A 21,075-nucleotide genomic window follows, 5' to 3' on the forward strand; every position below is an offset into this window, starting at 1 on the left:
TCTCTTCTCTTGTATGCTGCTCGTAGATCATATTCACATATTATCAAAATGTACAAAACCCCTCCCCTTCCCTCCCTCCCCCCAAGCCAGGCTTCATCATCTTCTTCTTCTCCTCCTCCTCCTCCTCCTCTCTGTTACGAAGAAGGAGAGCATTTTTAAAATGTGACATTACTTTATATAGCTTATAACTCTTGTACGTGTATACTTCTGCTAATATATAATAAAAACAATTTGATCACTTACACAACAGAAAAAAATAACAAGACCGACTTTTTTAAGCAGACAATATGTCCTGACAATAGAGTGTTTTTTTGTTTTGTTTTTTTAATCGGCGACGTCACTGTGAGGGATGGCAGTTGTTGTTGGAGGTTGGGACTGCATCCTCTGTAGAAAACGTGGACTTGAGGACCGTCTGGTTGTTGGTGCACTGGGACGGGAGGGCTCCACATGACTCTGTACGACCACAGCTCAGGAGGCTCCTCCAGAAAAACCAGTCCAGACCCGGTCCGTTCACTACCGTATTCTTGTGAAGAGGTTCAGCACTGACTTTGATTCCTGGAAATAAAAGGAAATGTCAAAACATTATATTGGCCCTGATTCTACAGTTGCCTCTTGTCCATCAGGAGGAGGTTCATTTCAGGGACAAAAAAAAAAAAGAGACTTGTTTAGGGAAGTTCAAAAACTTAAAATTAGATAGGCGTCGTCATGTTTTTATGAGAAAAACATCGAAAATACTTTAAAGAAATCATTTTGTCACTGTAAACAACACATCCGACCTGTGTATAACAGCTGTGTAGGATTGTTGTCAACCATGACTAGCACTAATTGATCAGGTGATGTCATAGATCTGTAGGTTTCTCCATAAATATTCAAACATTCATATATATATATTAAATATCAAAAAGCATTTAAAAATTCACTAAAGAAATCCCAGACGACTGAAGCCAAAAAGTCTGCTTGGTTAACTAACTGACTAAGAGGTGGCAGCCCGAGCTGTGTGGCGAGCTGATTCACAAAGACACTGTACTTTACCTTGGTGCAGCGCGTCTTACTGAAGACGTTCCAGAAACGTAGCGTCTCATCCCCGGCTCCTGTAACGATGGCCTCCCCATCCGGTGACACCGCCTGAGGAGGAAGGACAAACGGAGACGAGCTGGTGAGAGGGTGAACATTTTAGAGTTGAGTTCCTTGCATGTGGACACGCACCTGGCCAATAAACCAACACCGCTGCCTGGCTAACCGTTCTCGCAGTGGGGTGGTTGAGTGGGTGCGTAATGTCTTGTTCAATTCAGGTTGCAATGTGTGCAATGGCCTCATTGTTTTATGTCTTGAAATAAAACAAATATGCATTTCCCCCTGCAACCCACCTGTAATACCACTGTGCCCCACTAGAGGGGCACACCCCAAAGTTTGAGAAACACTGCTTTGGTGTGTCGTCTGTCATGGCAGGTTGTTACTGTTGTGCTGGAGCTGTCTGACGTGCACAGTGCTCTGGAGAGGAGTTCACCCTTGTTGCCAGTAAAGCCCCAAAGCTGATTCATGTTTTGATTCAGTTGGTACACACCCAGTGAGACATGGGTGAGAACACCTGTGTGGGTGGACTACAGGTTTTACTTGTCATACTTTGAAGTACATTTTTCTGGCATTACTTCTTTTTTATAGATTTTAAATGCAGGACTTACTTGTATGCGAGTATTTTCTACACTATGATATTGCATCTGAATAGCTACTGCTCTGAATAAATGGATGAAAACATTGGACATGTGTACGCTTGGTTGTTAGACCAGTTACATTGACACTGAACCCTCACGGCCATTAGTGACATCTTACCAGATACAGCACTCTGTAAGAGTGTCCAGTCAACTTGGCCACCTGTGTTAGTGACGGATACTTCCACACCAGGATCTGGTTCTGTGAGTAGCCGTGAGTGCTCACCTGTACACAAAGAAAGAAAAGTCATCTATAAATATGGACACATGTACACAAACTACACATCCACTTCATCTGATATTGTATCATAAAGGAGCAACTCTCAGAATAATTCAATCCAGTGCAAAACAGACACCTACAACTGTACAGTTGAATCAGCACTTTCTGAAAGTGTACCAATGAAGACTAAATATTGAACAGTACGCTTCACGTACCATATATTGTTATTTTGTTATTGCAGAGATACTGCATGGAATCATATGGGAGTGAGCGTACAGAAATATTGGAAACGAAATCTATATCAATGTCAAAATGTTACAAAATGTCCCTCTAATTAAGAAAGAAATGCAATATTAATGTTATTCCAGACACTTTAATAATAACAACATTTGACATACAAAGCTAAATATGCCAAAGATGTGGTTAAAAATGAGTATTACATGAATTAGTTAATAAAGATGACATTATTTTTAAACCAATTATTAAATTACATGTCATTGATTATCAAATTGTTATTATCCTTGAACTGTGCGTGCGCGTATCCTCACCAGTTCGTTGGCGTGTTTAGACCACGCCAGGTTGCAGACCTGGGAGCCGGTGTCGGTGCTCTGCAGCGCCTGACCCGTCAGAGTGTTCCAGAAGCGCAGGCAGCGGTCGGCGGTGCCGCCCCCCGACACGAGCAGCCCGTGTTGGTGGGGGGACCAGGCGATGGCCTTCACTGCGGCCAGGTGGTCACTGTACTGCTGCACCGGGAGAAGGCTGGAGCTGTTCCACACCAGCAACTGGGCGGGAGACGGCAAGGAATGGGAAACGTTTCACCCGGTTCCCGCTCACTGGTGATGGAGCTCACGCTGAAGATGAATGCACATTTTAAACTCTCACCTTGTTGTCGTTGCCTCCGGATGCGAGATGCTGGTGGTCAGGAGACCATTTGAGACCGCACACTTCCTGTCTGTGACCTTGCAGCCTCCGCTCAGCCAATGGGGGGGTTCGGACATCCCGCTGTAAGATCACTCGGTCCCGACTCCCCGACGACAGCTGCTCGCCGTTCCATGCCAGGGCACCTTGAGCACAAAGGGTGGGAGGGAGCGTCTCATATTTCACTGTGGCTATCTGGAATGCATCTGGTATTTCTGATATGATAATAGCATGCTTTGTGGTACAATATACAGAAAAATGGAGTCTGAAAACAAAGTGGTAAAATGAAAAACAAAAATGCTCTCAAAAAGGAAAGATTCTCCTTTATTTCCCTTTAGTTGTGACTGACCGACACGTGCTGAGTGACCCTCCAGGCTGGATAGCTTCCTCCCTCCTGTGGCGTCCCAGATCTGAACGTAACCCTTATGGGTTCCGACGGCCACAAGACTCCCCTGATTGGACCAGAGCAAAACACACCGTTATTTTCAGAATATTTCTTTACGACAAGCAGTTCATCTTCTCTTACACTACCGTCTTAAATAAGCAGTCGTGATAATCCTTTCTGGCAGCTCACCCTCTCATTCCAACAAACTGACGTCACAGAGTCTCCATCCACAGAAAGGTCACATAGCCTCGTCACCTGTCGGGACACAAAGTGCATACACAGACATGTAACATTGACTTTTCTCTCTCAAGCAGATCAGACACAGACTATGTTGCTTCCCTTTTAGGCTGAGAAGAAACTCTTCTATATAACTCCCACTGTAAATGAATGTATTATAAGTCCCTCCTCTGACCTGGCTGGTGCAAGCACTCCACAGGTAGACGCAGGATCCAAGGCCGACACTGAGCAAGTTGCCCGCTGACCAATCTACGAGGTTGAGGTAGAAGTCATCCTGCAGCTCCGGAGCATCCAGCACTTTGAAGGGGATCTTGGAGATCTTACGGGCTGGTTTACGAGGGGAGCGGAGCAGCTTGTGGCTGCAGAAACATAGAGAAGGAACAGGAAAACCTACGTTAGCTGACAGCACTGTTTCGGCACTCTGTCTGCTCAGCGTGCAGAGGTGAGATACGTCATACCTCTTGTTACTAAGCGGAGAAAGGGAGTAAGGTGAGACTTCATTATCGCTATCGAAAGGCACTCTCTTAGTGTGGACAGTGTACTGCAGGGAATAAACACACAAAACAGAATTAAAACTAGGGATTTCTCGGAGCTATTTAGGAATGAATGAATTTGTCATGCCTCGTACCCTAAAAAGGCTGTGAGAGTCTTGAGAGAGGACAGCGTGACGCCGGTCGTCTGTGAGAGTGTCTGGCACGGTGTCTATCCCTGCCCCCAATAACTCATTCCTCAAGAGGGCAGCATATGCCACAGCATCTGGAGGGGTGGCAGTATAAACGATGATGGGGACCACATGATGGCGGAGAGATATAGCTCAGGACCAAAAAAGACAACCTGGATGATTCATACGGAATACAACATGTCTGACCTTTGCTTGAATCTGTCGTGACATCTTTTGCTTTATGGATCTGATTTGGGGAACGGCAATTCTCCTGCAGGGAGAAACGGAATGGTAAGTCAATTATCATTATATAGCTTTGATTTCCAAGCTGTGATGTTGTGGGGCAGTGAAAAAGGCTGCTTACATTGGCTGAGTGGAAGTTGATGCTCCAGTTGCTTCCAGCACGGGTGGGAATGAAGCGGTCACCTGACTTAATGCTGACAGGACTGCAAGTAGCACTTACAAACTGGGACGGAAAATGAAAGCATCCAGCAGGGTTATTTCTACTGGGCTATATAGCTTACACCACACTGAGAATGTGAGAACAAAATGATGCTAATTTCAAAAGTGCATTTTACAAAAGTGCACCTTTTAATAGCGCATCTTTCAAAAGTGCATTTTTCACAAGCATTTAAAAAAAAGATTTTTTTTTTCCAAAAAAGATTTTTTAAACTTTTTTAATATCAAAATAGCATTTTTTTGTAAATATCATTTTCAAAATAGCATTTTTTCTAGTGTATTTTTCAAAAAGCATTAAAAAATATATATATTTTTTATTATTATTTATATTTCAAAATATCATTTTCCAAGTATCAAAAAAAAGTAAAAATAAATTGTTCAAATGTGCATCTTTCAAAAGTGTATCTTTTAAAAGTGCATCATTCAAACGTGCATTTTTCAAAATACCATTTTTTAAAAGTTATTCAAAAAATATTTGTTCTAAATAAATTAAAAAACTAAAAACGTATAGAACTTTTTTTTTTATATTTAAAAATAGTATTTTTCCAAATAGCTTTTTTTGCTGTTGCATTTTCGCCCAAAAAAATTCAAAGGTGCATCTTTCAAACGTGCATTTAAAAAAAATCATTTTTAGAAAGTACATTTTTATAAATAGCACTTTATTTAAATAGCATTTTTTGGGGAATTACAATTGTTTTCTCAAATAGTATTTTCATCACCCTATACTGTTTCAGTTGGAATATTATCTGTCTACTATAAAGATGCATAGCATAAAATTAAGATAAAAGAACAAATTATGACTGACAGAATGCTATAACATGCTTAAATATATAACAAATAAATATCATTCAATATATTTCGCATATCCCAAATAATAAATAAAAGCAGTGCAACAAAACAATTCTTTATTTCTCTGTATTAATTCATGTTTGAACCACTGACATTCGTAGAAATATAATATAGACTCTTAGATAAATTATTATAATTTCTGTTATTATTATTATTAATATCATTATTATTATTATTATTATTACACACGCACGCAGTATGCTGCAACACAGACATGAACTAGCATTCTGCACATTTCCCATCATCCTCTGTGTCTGACCTTTGACAGGCGGGCCTCCGTCGGCAGGTTCTGGTGGTTGATTTGCCTCAGCAGCCGTCGCTCGTACTCTTGGTCCATCGCCTCAGGGCTGACGAGCAGCAAGGGGCCCCTTTGCTGCCCTCCACGCCCCCTTTAAACCTTCGCTCCCTCCCGTTGAGGAAACCCACCCTGGATTCCCATCTCTGTGGGGGGAAAACAACAGGTTGACTTTAATTCACGAAGACGCCGAGGCGCAAGCACCTCTTTCGGCTTCATGCACAGGGGACGCACACCAAGGGGCCTGGTTAGCACGCCGCCTGCAGATGTCGGCGCATGTCAGGTGGTGTGTGGAGGTCGGGACATGGTTTAAGTCGGCAGCTGCCGCATCTTGCTCGCGTAAAGGCAGCGAGATATCACAGTTGCATGGCAATTGACAGCCGCGTTGTTGACATGGCATCATGCTCGTGCACGCAACAAGCCCTTTAACAGCAGCTGACGACCCGGCTGCTCGACAGCGACACTTACCCGACGCGCTGGGTGGCTCAGGGGACCGAGTCAACTGTCATCTTCGGTGGAAAGGGAGCGCGCTGCAGCGGGGAGGCTGTTGTCGCTTTCTTCCAAACAGCGATACATCCAAATGCCAACGCGAATGATGTTGTTTATGTTCGCGACGAAAAAATGGCGTCCGATTCAGCTGTAGCAGAATGTTTTTGGGTTGGTTCCTGCTGTCTCTGCACTCAGCGCAGTGCGCGGCTCAACAGCGACGCCTGCTGGCGATGCGGGCTCACTGCAGTTGCAGTCGGGCAGCAGTTATCCCTCGTGTTGCCACGAGGTGTCGCAAACGTGCTGCGCACTAATTTACTCTGTTACATTACACTGTAGAGGTATTCTTACAGTTTTGCGAAACTGTGTGCAGGCGTTATTCAGAGATCCTACCTCATATTCCCAGAACCACACACACTTGCAAAATTAAACACTGCATTCAAAACATTGCAAATAACACCCTTATTTGAACGAAGAAAATACACAATATTTATAAAAGTCGAATTGGGAAACTTGTAACTTTTGCATGTTCTGTGTTATACAGTATTGTGAAATATGTGGTTAAATATACTGTGAAATAATTTCCAAAGAAATACTGTTTACGTCCCAATGATCACAACATTGGATATGTTAAGTGTCCTACATATAAAACAAATGAACTGTGTACAGTCCTCCGATTCAGGTTGACATGATCAAACACAGGGGCCTGAATCTCAGAGATTATGGCTCTCCTTGATCTTAGTCGTCGCCCTCCTCCTTCCTGTCTTCCTCCTCATCCTATACCTCTCTCATATGTTGGCATCCATTGCTCCAAACTAGAAAAGCTCAGCTGTGACTCTTTTAGCTTAAGCTCTAATCGCTAATAATAGTGTTCCACGTATTTGCCGATGCAAACTCCATACAAGGAATGCATTTTAAGTCACTTTTAAAGGCAACTTCTCACACGGATTTGCATACCATCTGTGCTGTCATCTACAGCAGAGATGAGAGTATTGATAGCACATGCTTGCCTGGGGGCCCCTGGGTGAGCGTGACCTAAGAGTAAATAAAGATCAAGCATTTATCCTCAATGATACTTCACACTTCCACCTCTGCTAATAAATAGCACCGGAGAGCACACTTTGAACCGATAACACTGAAAGAGAAAGAGAGAGAGAGAGAGAGAGAGAGAGAGACCTCTCAGAGAGAGAGGAGGAAGGAGAGAGCCACCATGTCCCCAACACCGGAAACCTCCCCCACAGCAGCTTGTTCTCGAGATGAACGAAACTTTTTTGTTGTTTGTTTGAAGCCGATGCCAAGACAAGACCCAACCTCACCTTGAAACATGAACATGAAAAAGGAAACGTGAAGTAGAAAATCAAAAGTATCAGAAAAAAAAACACTTTCATGACAGTTGACAGTTTCACTTAGTTCTCTTCTTTTTCTTCCTTTCTGCTTCCTTCCTGCTTCCATGTATTTTATTTTCAGTAGCGCTCTTTCCTTCTTAGTCTCCACACACTACCTTCTTCCTTGATATGTATTGATACTTTTGATAAATTTGTGTGTGCATCTGGCATCTGGAGGACATCTACCGATTCTCCAATGTTCTTTCTCAGCTCATCCAGAGAAAGTAGAGGTCTTCCTCCAACCTAGAGACAGAGTCAGAGTCAGAGAGAGAGAGAGAGAGGGAGACAATGGAGATGCACTGACAGGGAAGAGCGAAGACAAGGCATGTCATCGCGGTGGCACTCGGACGTAAGGCCGTCAGCCACGCTGCCCTTTGACGAGCTGTGAGATGCTCAGCCTATTTACATGTCAGCAGACCTGGAATAAGCTGCTGTTAATAGATTGTCTTTGCTTTCTTAATCTGCTAAATGGTCTGACAATGCAGACAAAGCACGTTTGCAGATACGTGTCGCTGGTGGCCTTGTAACCCCTTACACAAAAGATGTGTTTTGTTGAGGCCTCTTATGCTGTTTCAGATGTGAGGCAAATTCTTCTATTTATGTATTACTTTTAGCTGTCTTTTAAACTAATTATACATTTTTAGCTTACGGTAGTTGATCTACAGTCTTTCCACGTTGCACCTGGCAACCGCAGAAGCGCCCTCTGCTTGGGGATCACGGGAGGAAAGTCCATGAATACAAATGTGAGTGGCAGAGGGATTTCTTTATTTCCTAATCATTGCCTGATTTCCCAGGTTTATCTTGTTGCCCTTTGGAGGGTGCCCGCTCTACAGTATGGAGTTCAAACTAGCTCCAACTCTACCAGCGGGGCCGACACCAGATAATGTAACTTAGCTAATTCATTAATTGCTAACAATAAAGTACCAATCCCCTTTTAAATACACAAGTCACAGTGGCAATTCCTCTGCAGAATGTTTATTTTTGATACTTTAAGTCTGTTAATTCTGTACTTCTTCTCTAAATGGAGACCATTTTCTTGTGAAGGAATATTTTTGGATTGTTGTTTTGGTACTTTTCCTTTCGTACATCCTCCCATGTTCTTTCTAAACATTCCACACATGCAGACACACACTGAGGCACAAACACTACAATAACTAACGAGAAGTTATCTCACCAATGTCCCGTTTCGCATTTCGTCAGCTCAGTAACAACAGCCGTTCTGATCTGCATCCTCGATCGCTTCCTCACTGAGGCGCCCGGCTGGAGGAGCCTCCTGCCGACGGGCAGGGCAGCGTGTGGGGGTGTGAAGCTGCTGCCTGCTCGAGTCAGGGTGGAGAGGAACAGTCCGGGGCCTTATGCTTAGACCGTGACGCTCTTAGATCCTTAAAGGAATTCACAACGGCACAATAGGAATCTGACTACCCGCATCACAACGTACAATGACAAGAGATATAATAGTTTCAGTATGATAAGGAACATGGGAAACTTCACTGTGTAAGTTCATGAAAAGCTTTATTGTTCTTTCCTTTATCTTTAAATCATCCGCTGTGCCACATGCAGCTTTGAACTGTGCGTGTGTGTGTGTGGGGGTGTGTTTTGGTGAGAATTAATAAGACAACATGAAACAATAAAGCAACATGTAGGATTCAGATCCATGCTCCGGGTCTCGATGACCTTTGGTGGAATCTCAGGAGTTTACATTGTGCTGCAGCGAGAATGTGGTTCATCTGAAATTGTCATTTTGTGTAGGCCCCCCTTCTCTCTATCTGTCTTTCAGTCACCGCACCACGTTGAACATCTCCTCCCACGCACTCGCTCACTTTGACACATCGGATAGCGACCGATATACAGGCACCCCCACCTGCCCCCCGCCCTTGTGTCACAAAAAGACAATTATCGATCTGAACAAAATAAAGAGAAGGATATGCGGATTAAACATGATTTGGTTTCCAGTAGATCTTTATCTTTACCAGCCAAGCTTCACATCGAGAATGCCTTCATTCTCTGTGGTTCCCACAGCAGGAAACCGGGGGAGAAGGCAACATCCATGCTGCGAAAGAACTGGATTTATTTATCCGATGTTTGGATGTTTCTATACATGCATCATCGATAGTCACCATTCCATATGTATTCCTTTCCCCTCAAGTGTATCAGGACCCCTTCAACTTCATGTGTCACATCTGTTCATCTATTATGTGTCTGTGTGTGTGTCTGTGTGGGTGTAAGCATCCATGTGTGTGTCATGTTTGAGTACGCATGTATGGTCCCAGATTTATTTATTTATCTCTTGAACTAACAAGGATGACAGTGTGCTCTTGTGTGCGTCCCCACAGGGATGTTCCCTTCTATGTCCGAACAATTCCTGGGATCGCTGCACGCTGGGCAGCACAAATGTCGGGCCGGTGCTGTGTCCCTAAATGCATCACGATAAATGTGAGTTGACACAGACAAGCGCTTAACACATGGGCTGATGTTCTTCTTCTTTTTTAAAAATCATATACATCCAATGACAACATGTCTTCAATGCAAATGCATTCATCAGACATAATATGTTGCCCTCCACATATCTTAACTGTGACACATAATTCAGTTAATTTTCTCTGATTAAAATGACTCAAAGTTGGAAGTAAACACGGCATGCATCCCCTTTTCTTCTTGTCTTAGATTTCTGGGTGTGTGTTGACATGTTTCATTGCTCATTCTGAGGATTATATAACTGCTGCCATACTTATTCTATGTATTTTAAGATAATTGAGACAGTTACATGCAAAGGCAAATTCACACACTGAAAAGAAACAATGGCGTATCTGGGATGACTGCCGCTGTGTTTGATAACTACATGATTTATGACATTTCCTGTGAAGGACACATCCTGCTATTGTCCCAATACCGCATCTTAGAGTCCGTGCAACACACAAACACACACACACAAAAGGCCTGAGAGGAAGGAGGATTCACTTCCTGACTTCAAAAATTAACCCAAAACACACTTTTCAAGTCTTTTAATGTCGAACCATTGTACTCTGTCATTGCTGCTTAACTGTCGATTTCTATCATCCATCTCTCTATTTTATCCCCCTTTGTAAGTTGTCTGCATTTGTTAAGCACACTTATTAGATCAAATCTATTCTTATTATTATTGTGAGAGGAAGTTGACTGCTAGATTCATCCTTTTCTTTTAGAGTGGGGCAGATCGGCCTTTTCAGAAACTTCACTGTGTAATACTGTCGGTGTTAAACGCAGACTCGGCATTTGTCCAGGCAAACATGAAAAGCTTTATTGTTCATTTCCTCTCAGAGAGGGTTTGTTATGGAAAGAGGAGTGCTGAGTTCTGGAGTAAAACAACAATCTCATCTTTAAATCATCAGCTGTGCCACATGTTGTTTTGAACTGTGTGTGGGTGTGTGTGTGTTTTGGTGAGAATTAATAAGACAACATGCAACAATAAAGCTCCCATGTGGGATTCAGATCAATGCTTTGGGTCTCGATGACCTTTGGCGGAATCTCAGGAGTTTACATTGTGCTGCAGCGAGAATGTTTTCTTCATCTCAGCTCTATAGATGTGGTTTATCTGAAATGTTCATTTTGTGTAGGCCGAACCCCCCCCCCCCAAGCCCCCCCCCTCAAGCCCCCCCTTCTCACTTCCTTGTCTACTGGTCTGAGCCACTCTGAGCAGATATCTGCCATCCACACACACACACACACACACACACACACACACACACACACACACGCCTGGATCACTATTGAATTATCCTGGAATGCCCCGTATGACCCTTTATTCCACCAACTCACTGCATCGTTGATTCAGTCCTGACTGTCAACTCAACTGAAAAACAAACAGCAGCTGGTCAGGAGAAACTCCAGGAAGACATGTGTTTTTATAAAGTGGACTTGGTTTGTTTTGCTGGAAGTGGTTCTCTTCCTCGCTTGCCTTGGCCCCGGGCCGTGGGCCCTTTCAGAGCCTGGCTGGCAGAGTGGACAAAGGAGGTTGACTGGCTGTCAACTGGATCTGCTGGCAGCCAGAGCCTCCGGCTCGGCCTGAACCCGGGCTGTTCACTGCAGTCTGCCTTCAGCCTGCTGACGTCAGTCACCGACACGCCACAAGACTTGTGTTAGCGTTTCAAACAAACTCGCTGCCCATTGCCATGGCACTAAGGACCACCACCATGGAAAACCCACGTCCTCGTCCGCTCCTGTGTTTACCATAAACAGTTTTTGCCGAAACCAAAGAAGAGGAGGATGGTTCAGGTTTCTGGTCGTCATCCAGACGACCTCAAAACTCCAAAGTAAACTGAATCTAACATCCTCTTCGAAATGTGACCTGTGATTTATTAATTATTACGTGCCGTACATTTTACAAGTCAGTGCATTTGACATTGTCTCCGGAACAAAGGAGATATTGTGAATGCTGCCAGTTTTCTTTACTACCCGGTAATTTTCAAGTAATAAGTACCTTTAAACCTTTGTAAGCAGACTTACGAACTAAAACCCGTCCAACGAGAAGTGCTCTGTATGGCAGGGCCCGAGCTCAGAGCTAATGGCAATAGAATTATTTTTAAATAGTATTAATCAACCCGAAAGAGAAAATCTAGATCGCTGCAAAGACTGAAAACTTGAATCACAGTCAGGAGAGCTGCTGCTTTGACATTATATGAGCATCAGTAAGTGTCTTTCTTCCCTCCTTTGTTGTTGAAAACTAAAATCTTTATGCTTCATCTCTGGCCGCGTGCCAACTTGACCCAGCAGGATCTCCTGTTGATCCCGTATTCCAGATGCCTATCTGCTCGGGTCAAGGTGCTCGCTGCCATGGGAGAGTGAATGCCCCGAGGGCCTGGCACATAGCAGCACTATCTCTACCCTTCCTGTTGACATCACTGGCTGGCTGGCCAACAGTGACTGAACTCAAATATGAGGAAGGCGGTGTCACTGCAGGGAAGTGCTTGTCATTTCCACCTGGTTTTTCCCTCAGAGTTGCAAAACTGGATCAATGACGTCAACAAAACCACATCAGTCTGTATTATTGTAATTACTGACAATTAACTTGAAATGGGTTTTCCTGGATGGTCGGGAACTTCAACAAAACCAGTCTAACCAATGCTAATTTGCAAGCTGCTAGATTTTTAACTGGAACAAAGAAAAGGCAAATCCTGGAATGGTGTCACAGCACTTTACTGACCTGCTAACTCATTATGACTCATGCCTCGAAACCAAAGGTGTCCAAGCTGTTTGTGTTGTTACTCCCAGGATCTGGAAGAGCCTCCCCCCACACAAGGTCCTGATTCACCACCATTGACAATTTTAAATAAAAAATCCATCTTTTTTTTGGTGTTGTCGCTTTGAGTTGTCCCCAAAGCTTTTGACAAGGGCCTAAGTTATTAGTTCTAACTCCTAACTTACACTAACAAGTGTCTGTCGTTCAGTCTTGAGATACAGATACAAATTCCAACCAGGTTGCTAAAAGGTCAAGAATAATGCATATACTGTATATATATATATTTTGTTTGTTCATTTATCCAATAATACACAGACGAGAAAATTCTGTAATACACGGTCATTTTAATAATCTGATAGAAAACATTGGTTGAGCACAACATATATAATGTTACCATATATTGTGAGGAAAAACACTGAAAAAATAGATTTGAAACAATGCAATATATTTCAGCAAATATTCCAAATAGCTGTACAATGACCAGTCACCATACAGAACATACTGCAGTAAACATCCAGCCTTCATAATCCACCAGGAACAAAATACAAAAACAAATGCCAGAGTTTTTCTGCACCACATGAGCTGTGGTTGGTTTGGACTGTCCAACATTTTCTAGCTGGAACTTCAAAACAAACATCTCAAATTGTCAAAATTGAGTTGCATAACTTCATGTTACGGTCATATTGCAAAACAGCTTTCTAAATATCATGAAACAGAACCACCAGACAAGTTCAGTAAAACTGTGATTTGATACGTGGTAGTGCATATAAATAATAACAGATATACAAGAAATATTAACAATCAATTTCAATATTATCATATACAAGGAGAATAATAAATACAGTGTTACAAACAGCTGAAGTCTGAACAACTCAGCTGGGTGCAACAAGATTGTGCAACTCTGTTTACATACACGCACACACGCACACACACAAACACACACACAGTCACACCAGAGGTGTCGTGTCATGACACGATGTTGGCACCCCCCACCCTTGGCACCCCCCACCCTTATTCTGAAGGTTGTACCTTTAAGGTAGTGTTGGACAGATCAGCAACCAGCTGCAAGCTGTCCACATATTCAAAGTGCTGGAATAAAAACTACAAGATACAATTATTCTATCACTAATAGGTGTCTTTTTAAATGTGTACACAGTCTTACAGTCATTCAGAGTCACGGCGTGAAGCCTATTCATAAGAATGCTGTTAACCACAACAGGTGTGTGTGTGTGTGTGTGTGACGAAACAGGAGGATTACAAGGTAGAAACAAATGTCAAACAGAAATGTCTAACTTTTATGGAAGATATTTTTGGTGAAATTGATGAAATAATTGCTTTCATTTGCCCGAACTCTTCGTCGAGCTCCATGACAACGTCTGGGATCAATTTCCCTTCTTGTCAGAAGTTTGATTTGTTTCACTCCTGTCTCTTCAAGCATTGGCTCGCACTGTACAGAGGTCAAATCATCAAAGTGCTTTCTTTACAGGGTCTTTGGAGTTGGTTTTGTTTTTCTTTAGACATTTTTGGACTCAAAAAAACTAAATGTTCTTCCATTTCCAAAGAATGTGATCCACACGTTATTAAATGACCTGTGAAATGACTTGTTGGCGAAAAGCAAACATGTTTTACATGTTTACATTAATGTACTGATGCTTTCCACTGTCTCTTTGTCCTATGCCACAAAGTGCAAATTGTGCTGGGAAGTTGTCTGATTTTAGAAATACATCCACTGAACAAGCTTATACTATTGCCAGAACATGAGGAAGACTGTGTGAGAGAACTGCGTCCTTATTGTAGAAAAGTTGACACGTTTTACAGCTACATGAATGTCTTCAATAAATTATAAAAACACTTTCAAAAAGAAACGTAAACAAAAAGAAAAAAATGCACACAATCTTGTGCAGAAAAAAACTACTTGGGTACAAATAACTTGCTGACCAGTTGTTTTTTGGTTGGACATTTTACCAAGTGACATCCCATCCCGACACAATAAAATAATAAAAATTAACATAAAAAAACTTCCTGAAGTGCAAGTCTGGAATTGTTACTGGTCCCAGTACACGGACACATATCGTCCACCTTTTGTGTCTGAGGGATTCAGACATGCCTCTGCCGTCTGACAGTAGTCCCTTCTTTAAAGAACACACCTCTTCCGGCTCCCTTCAAGGGGGCTCAAAACAAACTGCCACAGGGTTTCCAAGCCCCGTTTGCACGGGTGCCCAACATTCAGTCAGGCCCTATTTGCAAGGCAGCTCCAGAGAGCGATATTGCAGGATTGCTCGACTGCAATTAAATGAATTCAGAGTAAACAGCTAAACTTGTCAGTCCAGCTATGTTTCTGCAGGTGAGACGTCACACGTTGTCATTTTAACCCCGTCCTGATCAGAGGCCTGTGGTTGGAGTACCACACCGTCAGTCATCTCCATCATTGCGCTCTTCTCGTCTCCACACTGTCCATCCTGGTCATCCAGCGTCAGCTCAAACTGAAATTTACTCGCCACAGGTGCCCCCTCCACCTCCTCAAGTGGGCCGCCCTCCCCGTCACTGGTGTAGAACGGAGGGGAGGGACTCTGGGGGATCATGCTCTGGTACCAGTTCCTGTTGTCCTCCAGTGTGTCCAGGATATCCTGGGCGTCGGGGTGGACCAGGTCGGCCCACGTCTCCCACAGCGGGTGGACGATATAATCGATGAAGCCAACCTAGAAGAGATAAAAGGTGGTTGATGTCAGTCAAATAAAAAAATGTGAAAATAAAAAAGCCTATAAATAAATAAAAAAGCCTATTTTGGAAGCTAAATGTGAGTCTTCTCTAACCTGTGTTCTCTCCACCGAAGCTGTGTGTTTGTCGCACATCGGACTGATCTCCATTCCCCTTTCTCTCTCCCTGTCTCCTTGGTGGAAAAACTCATCCATGATCCTGTCTGTCCACTGCCGGTATAGACCCAGAGGCTTGGTCGGGTTGCTCAGGTCCGCACAGTGAATCATGTTACGCAAAACCTGTAAAGACAAAGAAAAGAAAATCAACACATTGCATCTCTTTCTTGTGTGCTTAGCTCTCTGCATCATGTGGGTGTACGAGCAGGGCCCTTACCTGCATCCTGTCTGTGTAGTTGTCCAGCAGCAGAACTCCAGAGCTGGTCACTTTCTTGGTTTCCACCATCGTCTTCAGATTAGCCAGCAGGCTCATGTGTTTAGACATGTCAGTTGCCAGCACCTGGAGAGAGAAAGACACAAGGAAGGATGTAAGAAATCATTTAGGAGGGGAGCAATAAAGCAGTTAAGACATCGGCCTGAAAGCCAAAAGCGGCATCAGACCGATGTGCAGCAGACGTTTTCCTCACCATGTCGATGACCATCCTCCGGAGGGATTGCCTCTGTTTCTTGGTGAGGTTTTGGAAGATGTCGCAGTTGTCCTCCAGCAGCAGTTTGAAACCCACAGCCAGGTGGTGGTTCTCCAGCACCGACTCATCGTTGTACATGAGAGCTAGCTCGGAGTCTGAATACAGAGGAGGGAGGGGGAAGTGACAGGAAGAAAGACATTAAATTGGAGCTCTAGCTTTTTAAACTACGGTCAGGTAACTATGGTAACCATGCACTGTCCCTAAAAACCCAAATTGTTAACTTTGGAGCCATATCCCATTAGACCATGGAAATATGTCTGCCTGTTTTGCAAATGTAGACTAAAAAAATTCAGCGCTGTGCCAGTAAAGAGAACTCACTGGTGTTGATGAGGAACTGGTTTGACACTCCTGGGTGGTCCACGTCGTGAATGGCTGCAGCAAAGATGGCTGCCAAGATCTCCAAATCTGTGAAGACCGCCTGTGTTGCAAGAGAAGGAAGAAAAATAAAAAGCAATGAGCTTTATATCCAGTAAACAGGCAAAACAAATGTGAGAGATCAGGAAATAGTTTGAGGCCGATCCTTCCGTGTGTCATCGTTTTCAACATGCAGTTTCTGGAGCATGCCATTATCGGCAACGACAATGCCAGTCAACGCATTAAAGCAGCAACAAAGAGCTTGAGAAGTAGGTGCAGGTTGACCCTTTTTACATGTCAATCATACATGTACAACCGGAAAGGCAACAACAAAAAGCAAAGGTATGCTAAATGCATCCATATCCAACTTTACTGACATAGTCGGGATGCCACTATCAGACTTACATCCAGTGCAGGCGTTGACAGGAGGATGTGTGTGGACTGGGCCACGTCAGCGGCGTGCAGACTGTTGTGGTAAGCCATGTCGGAGTGATAGTGGTCCTCCAGGGTCAGCATGAACGTCACAAAGGTGTCCGTTGGAATCTTGAACGTCCTCATCAGGTCTCGCTCCTGCATAGGACAGAGGAAGAACATGAGAAAGGGAACAGTGTCGATTCCTCACTGAAGATGTAACAGTGTGTACGTTGGATTTTTTAAGCAACATCTCCTGGAGTTGTTGTTTTTTGCCAGCAGGCGAGTGATTTGACCTTCAAATCTATGCCTCAACCATAATCGGAAAAAAATTGTGAATCATACATTACTGAAGAGGCTGAATATGAAAACAGTTTGCCCTCCTGCCAGAATGATTCACAGCTATAAATCAATTTTAAGTGCTCATGTCCCTCTAGCAGATGTCCCCGTCGTGATACTGACAGCTGAACGTAACAGAGAGCATACTGTACACACTGACGTGGGCTGTGCCTCACGCCTTCTATGCCAGCATGCGTTTATGAACACTTCCATGCTTCTTCTTTATTATTATGAGCTCATTCTGACTGGACGGTGAGGTGGAAGATGAAGAGGATGAAGAGGCAAGGCACTGACCTGAAAGATGGAGTACATGATGCATGTGAGCGGTCGGTTGTGGGAGTGCTCGGTCACTTTGAAGATATTTAGACCCCATTTGTTGATGTCCTCCAGGTCCTGTTAGATAATAAACAAGACAAAGGTTATCAGCCAATCACTCAACGTTCATGTCGTATCTTTGTTTTGCTCTATAACGCAGCAATCGCTTACCTTTGACAGCAGTTCCTCCTGGTCTGTCTTGACTCCAAAACGATTGCTGGTGTTTCCAGAGATGCTGGGTGTGTGGCTGACCTTCCTCACCCCACTGATATGAGTCATCGTCCCATCCTGCTGCTGCTGCTGCTGTTGCTGCTGCTGCTGCTTTTGGCCCTGTCTCCTCTTCCTTTCCCTGGACTTAGGAACTGGGCAAGGAAGCTCCAACTCATTGTCTGCAGAAGATAATAAGTCACAAATTAAGAACAAAAAAGATATAAAAAGGTGCTTTTCAAATACTCCAAAGACAAGAATAGAATACGCTAGGAGATGTGGTTTCGGCCTCCTGGCTTGTAAACAAAGTTAACATGAGGACAACACCTTAAAGCTGCGCTGACAGTTGTTTAATTGGCAAACAATCCTTCAGTCACTGTAAACTTTGATCAAAATAAATTCCTCTTGACAGTGAAAAAGCAAAAGGCAAATAATTTCAAGAAGGGTCAAGAAGTGCGACTGAGATGTTGTGATATCTGACAAAGCTCCAGTGGCTTGTGCTGTCTGAGGAACAGGGCCCTGATGGAACTAGAGCAATACACAGACTCATGGATGCCGCCACACATTAGGACAAAATGTTTACGCCATACTGTATTTCTGTTAGTATGCATGTCTGTTTGGTTCGTGTGATTCACTTTGCTGGCTGAATGAGATTCTCACGCAGCTGACAGTGTGTGTGAATGCAAGACTCCCTCGGCATGAATGTGTGCACCACATAGACCGCAGCGAGAGAAAAATGTCTCGGCTGCATCCTCCACAAAGCACGGCTCACGACACCTGACAGGTGTTATCTGCAATACAGACGACAACGAAACCACCGAGCAGCTTCAAAGATGAGATTCTCTCTGCGCTCTTGTGTTTGTTTCTTCTCCCCAAGCAGCTCCATCGTGCAGAGATCTGATTCACTGCACCACTTATATTGTGAGGAGAGGTGCAGGTTCTTCACGATGCATCCAGCCTCTCAGGTTCCGCGGTTCGGAGGCGAGAAGATGGAGGCGTGTTTACAAGCAAGAGGAGAACATGAGTCTGCACGCAGCCCAGATAAGCTGGCTGGTCTGAGTGTTTGCTGGTGGCGAGCTGGCTGGGGAGGTGGAAAACCTGAGGGGCAGACCGGCTGGCCATGAGTCATGAAACGCTGCCGGGCTTTTGAGAGACGAGGAAACACGGCTGTCCTCCTGATGAATAATGCATGATGGCACCGTGTGCACACAAACAATCTCCCTCTTTTCCGCTCATTGCCCCTGATCTCTCCGGGGGGAAGTCTTCCCCGAGTTTCACCAGCCCTCCCTCTCCCCATCTCTCTGCAGTCAGAGCGAGGGGACTCTCTGCCCCCCCCCCCCCCCCCGACTAGATCAGACTGGTTTGAGCAGACTAACGATGATTTTCTTCGCTACAGCATAACCTCACAACCTCTGACGCATATAGACTGTATGTGTCATTTCTGAAGGACGACTTCACATTTAAGTACGTTGCACTTAATTAATATTTGTGTCTGAATGAGCGCTGCAGTGCTCACCGAGGAAGGTGTTGGAGATGTACTCTGAAACTTGGTTGCCTGAGCGACTCATCTCAGACAGGTGGCTCAGCTCCCGGTTCAGCATCCTCTTGAACTGGAATAGAGATAGAAAAATAATACATGAGTTCCAATGATCTTTTGAAGAAAGTACATATGAGATCATACATTTTCAGGAATAAAGCACTTCCTGTTATTTTCCACTGTCCCAAGAGAACATAGCCTCTGTTTTTTAATGCGCCATAGAAGGACAGTGTTTATGGGTTCTTGGTCCTGCTTTGAATTAGCCACGAAGACACTTGACTGGCGTCTGGCGAGCATTTCAACAAACAAAACACAGTGCGTGATATAAAAAAAACAGTGTCACAATGTTCATGTTGAATTTCTCCTGGGAATCAAACACATTCAAGTGTGCATTAAAAACACAGCAAAATCAATGTAAGAATACTGAGATATTTCACCAGCTGCAGTGAAAACACATGAATATACAGAATATGCACACCCACACACACTCACACACACCTACACTCACACACACACACACTCTAATCTATGCAATCTCTACTCTGAGACACACCTTGATGTATCCCCAGGATACAGAGAACAGGTAGTTGGTCTCAGGCATTGTGCTGAGCTGTGCTGAGCTCCTGGCGCTCCCCAGCAGAAGCCCTGTATGCTCCTCTCTGAGTGGACCCCCAAGGCTGAGCTCAGCCCGACAACCTGAAGCACAAAGCGCCACCAAATCCTCGCCTTGCAACGGTCGACTACGGTAAAAATGCCCCAGCTGAAGTGTCTAGAGAGGGGCTGTGGCGGACCCCCATGTCCAAATGCGCCTCCTCATGGCGTCGCCCACTGTTTTCCAGGATTGCAAGCCGGTGGCGAGAGTGATGGAATCCCCCTGGTTGCAATCAATATTTCCGTCGCTATTATTCGGTTCTCACTGCCTCTGTCCGTTTCTCTAAACCTCTTTCTCCTCCTGCCACCATCCAAATGTCATCCCGTGTCATGCAGGGGGGAAATCCAGCTTTCCCAAGCTCCGATTTAGCAAGGGCAGGTTCTTAGACAGAGGGAGAAGGGAAACAAGAGACAGAGAAAGGCGGAGAGGAGGGGGTTGCGCTCTAGCTGTAGAGTCCCCTGTGGCAGACTGGTGGATTCTCTCTCTCTCTCTGTCTCTCTCTCTCTGCCTCCCACCCTCGCTAAACATTGAGCCATGCACAGCACTGCAGATAATTGGAGTTTGGAGGATCCCCCCACATCTTCCTCTCTGTCTCTAGCTATTTCTCTCTCACTCCTGAGCTCTCTGCAAACCCCCTCCCACGGTCTCTCTCACCCCTCCCCAACTCGGATTCCCTCCCTTCCCGATTGGCTCTCCTTGCTCAGTAATGCAGAACAGATCCGACGCACACTGCGCAATGTGAGGCTTCAAAGCACCAATGTGTTCATCACATGGCAGAGGAGACACTGGGTATTAATTTACCAGATTCGGGTTAATTCTTTATTTTTGTACATAGCAGGAGTAGATCCATGAACTGCTGTGCACATTCCAGTTCATATTTATTCCAGCACATTTTAAATACCTGTCTTGTTCTCAATTTCCGCTGTTGTTGACACGAACTGAGGTGATAGGAGACAAACAGATGGAAGCTTTTTTGTCTGCCGCCCACTAGAGTGCCACCAATTGCACGTCAACCTGAACGCCATGGCAACAGAGTCACGT

General features: G+C 44.2%; 2 protein-coding genes across 6 annotated transcripts in view; both read right to left on the minus strand.

The window, feature by feature from the left end:
- Positions 1-304: 304 nt before the first annotated feature.
- fzr1b (fizzy/cell division cycle 20 related 1b) lies at positions 305-6,383 on the minus strand. Its single transcript, XM_056421484.1, has 14 exons — positions 6,202-6,383; positions 5,698-5,879; positions 4,495-4,596; positions 4,338-4,401; positions 4,098-4,225; positions 3,928-4,010; positions 3,645-3,828; positions 3,422-3,487; positions 3,197-3,299; positions 2,812-2,993; positions 2,478-2,711; positions 1,831-1,935; positions 1,033-1,125; positions 305-555 (listed from the first exon to the last, which is right to left on the minus strand). Exons 2-14 carry the CDS (start codon positions 5,773-5,775, stop codon positions 514-516), a joined length of 1,464 nt encoding a protein of 487 aa, XP_056277459.1. The 5' UTR covers positions 5,776-5,879; positions 6,202-6,383; the 3' UTR covers positions 305-513.
- A 6,760-nt stretch (positions 6,384-13,143) lies between these two features.
- The window catches only part of LOC130197549 (cAMP-specific 3',5'-cyclic phosphodiesterase 4B-like), a 47,209-nt gene continuing 39,277 nt past the window's right edge, over positions 13,144-21,075 (minus strand). For 4 of the 5 annotated variants that reach the window (XM_056420263.1, XM_056420262.1, XM_056420264.1 and 1 more), the window contains 9 exons: positions 19,362-19,455; positions 17,810-18,027; positions 17,618-17,716; positions 16,979-17,143; positions 16,538-16,637; positions 16,160-16,314; positions 15,910-16,032; positions 15,633-15,815; positions 13,144-15,518 (listed from right to left, as the gene is read on the minus strand). In XM_056420263.1, the coding sequence (XP_056276238.1) occupies positions 15,150-15,518; positions 15,633-15,815; positions 15,910-16,032; positions 16,160-16,314; positions 16,538-16,637; positions 16,979-17,143; positions 17,618-17,716; positions 17,810-18,027; positions 19,362-19,455 (1,506 nt within the window). In that variant the 3' untranslated portion in view covers positions 13,144-15,149. Of the gene's footprint in view, positions 15,519-15,632; positions 15,816-15,909; positions 16,033-16,159; positions 16,315-16,537; positions 16,638-16,978; positions 17,144-17,617; positions 17,717-17,809; positions 18,028-19,361; positions 19,456-19,935; positions 20,596-21,075 lie in introns of those variants that run through there. The other variant, XM_056420267.1, reaches the window with a different exon arrangement.

Source organism: Pseudoliparis swirei, chromosome 8 (genome assembly GCF_029220125.1).
Source record: "Pseudoliparis swirei isolate HS2019 ecotype Mariana Trench chromosome 8, NWPU_hadal_v1, whole genome shotgun sequence".
NCBI classification, from domain to species: Eukaryota; Metazoa; Chordata; class Actinopteri; order Perciformes; family Liparidae; genus Pseudoliparis; species Pseudoliparis swirei.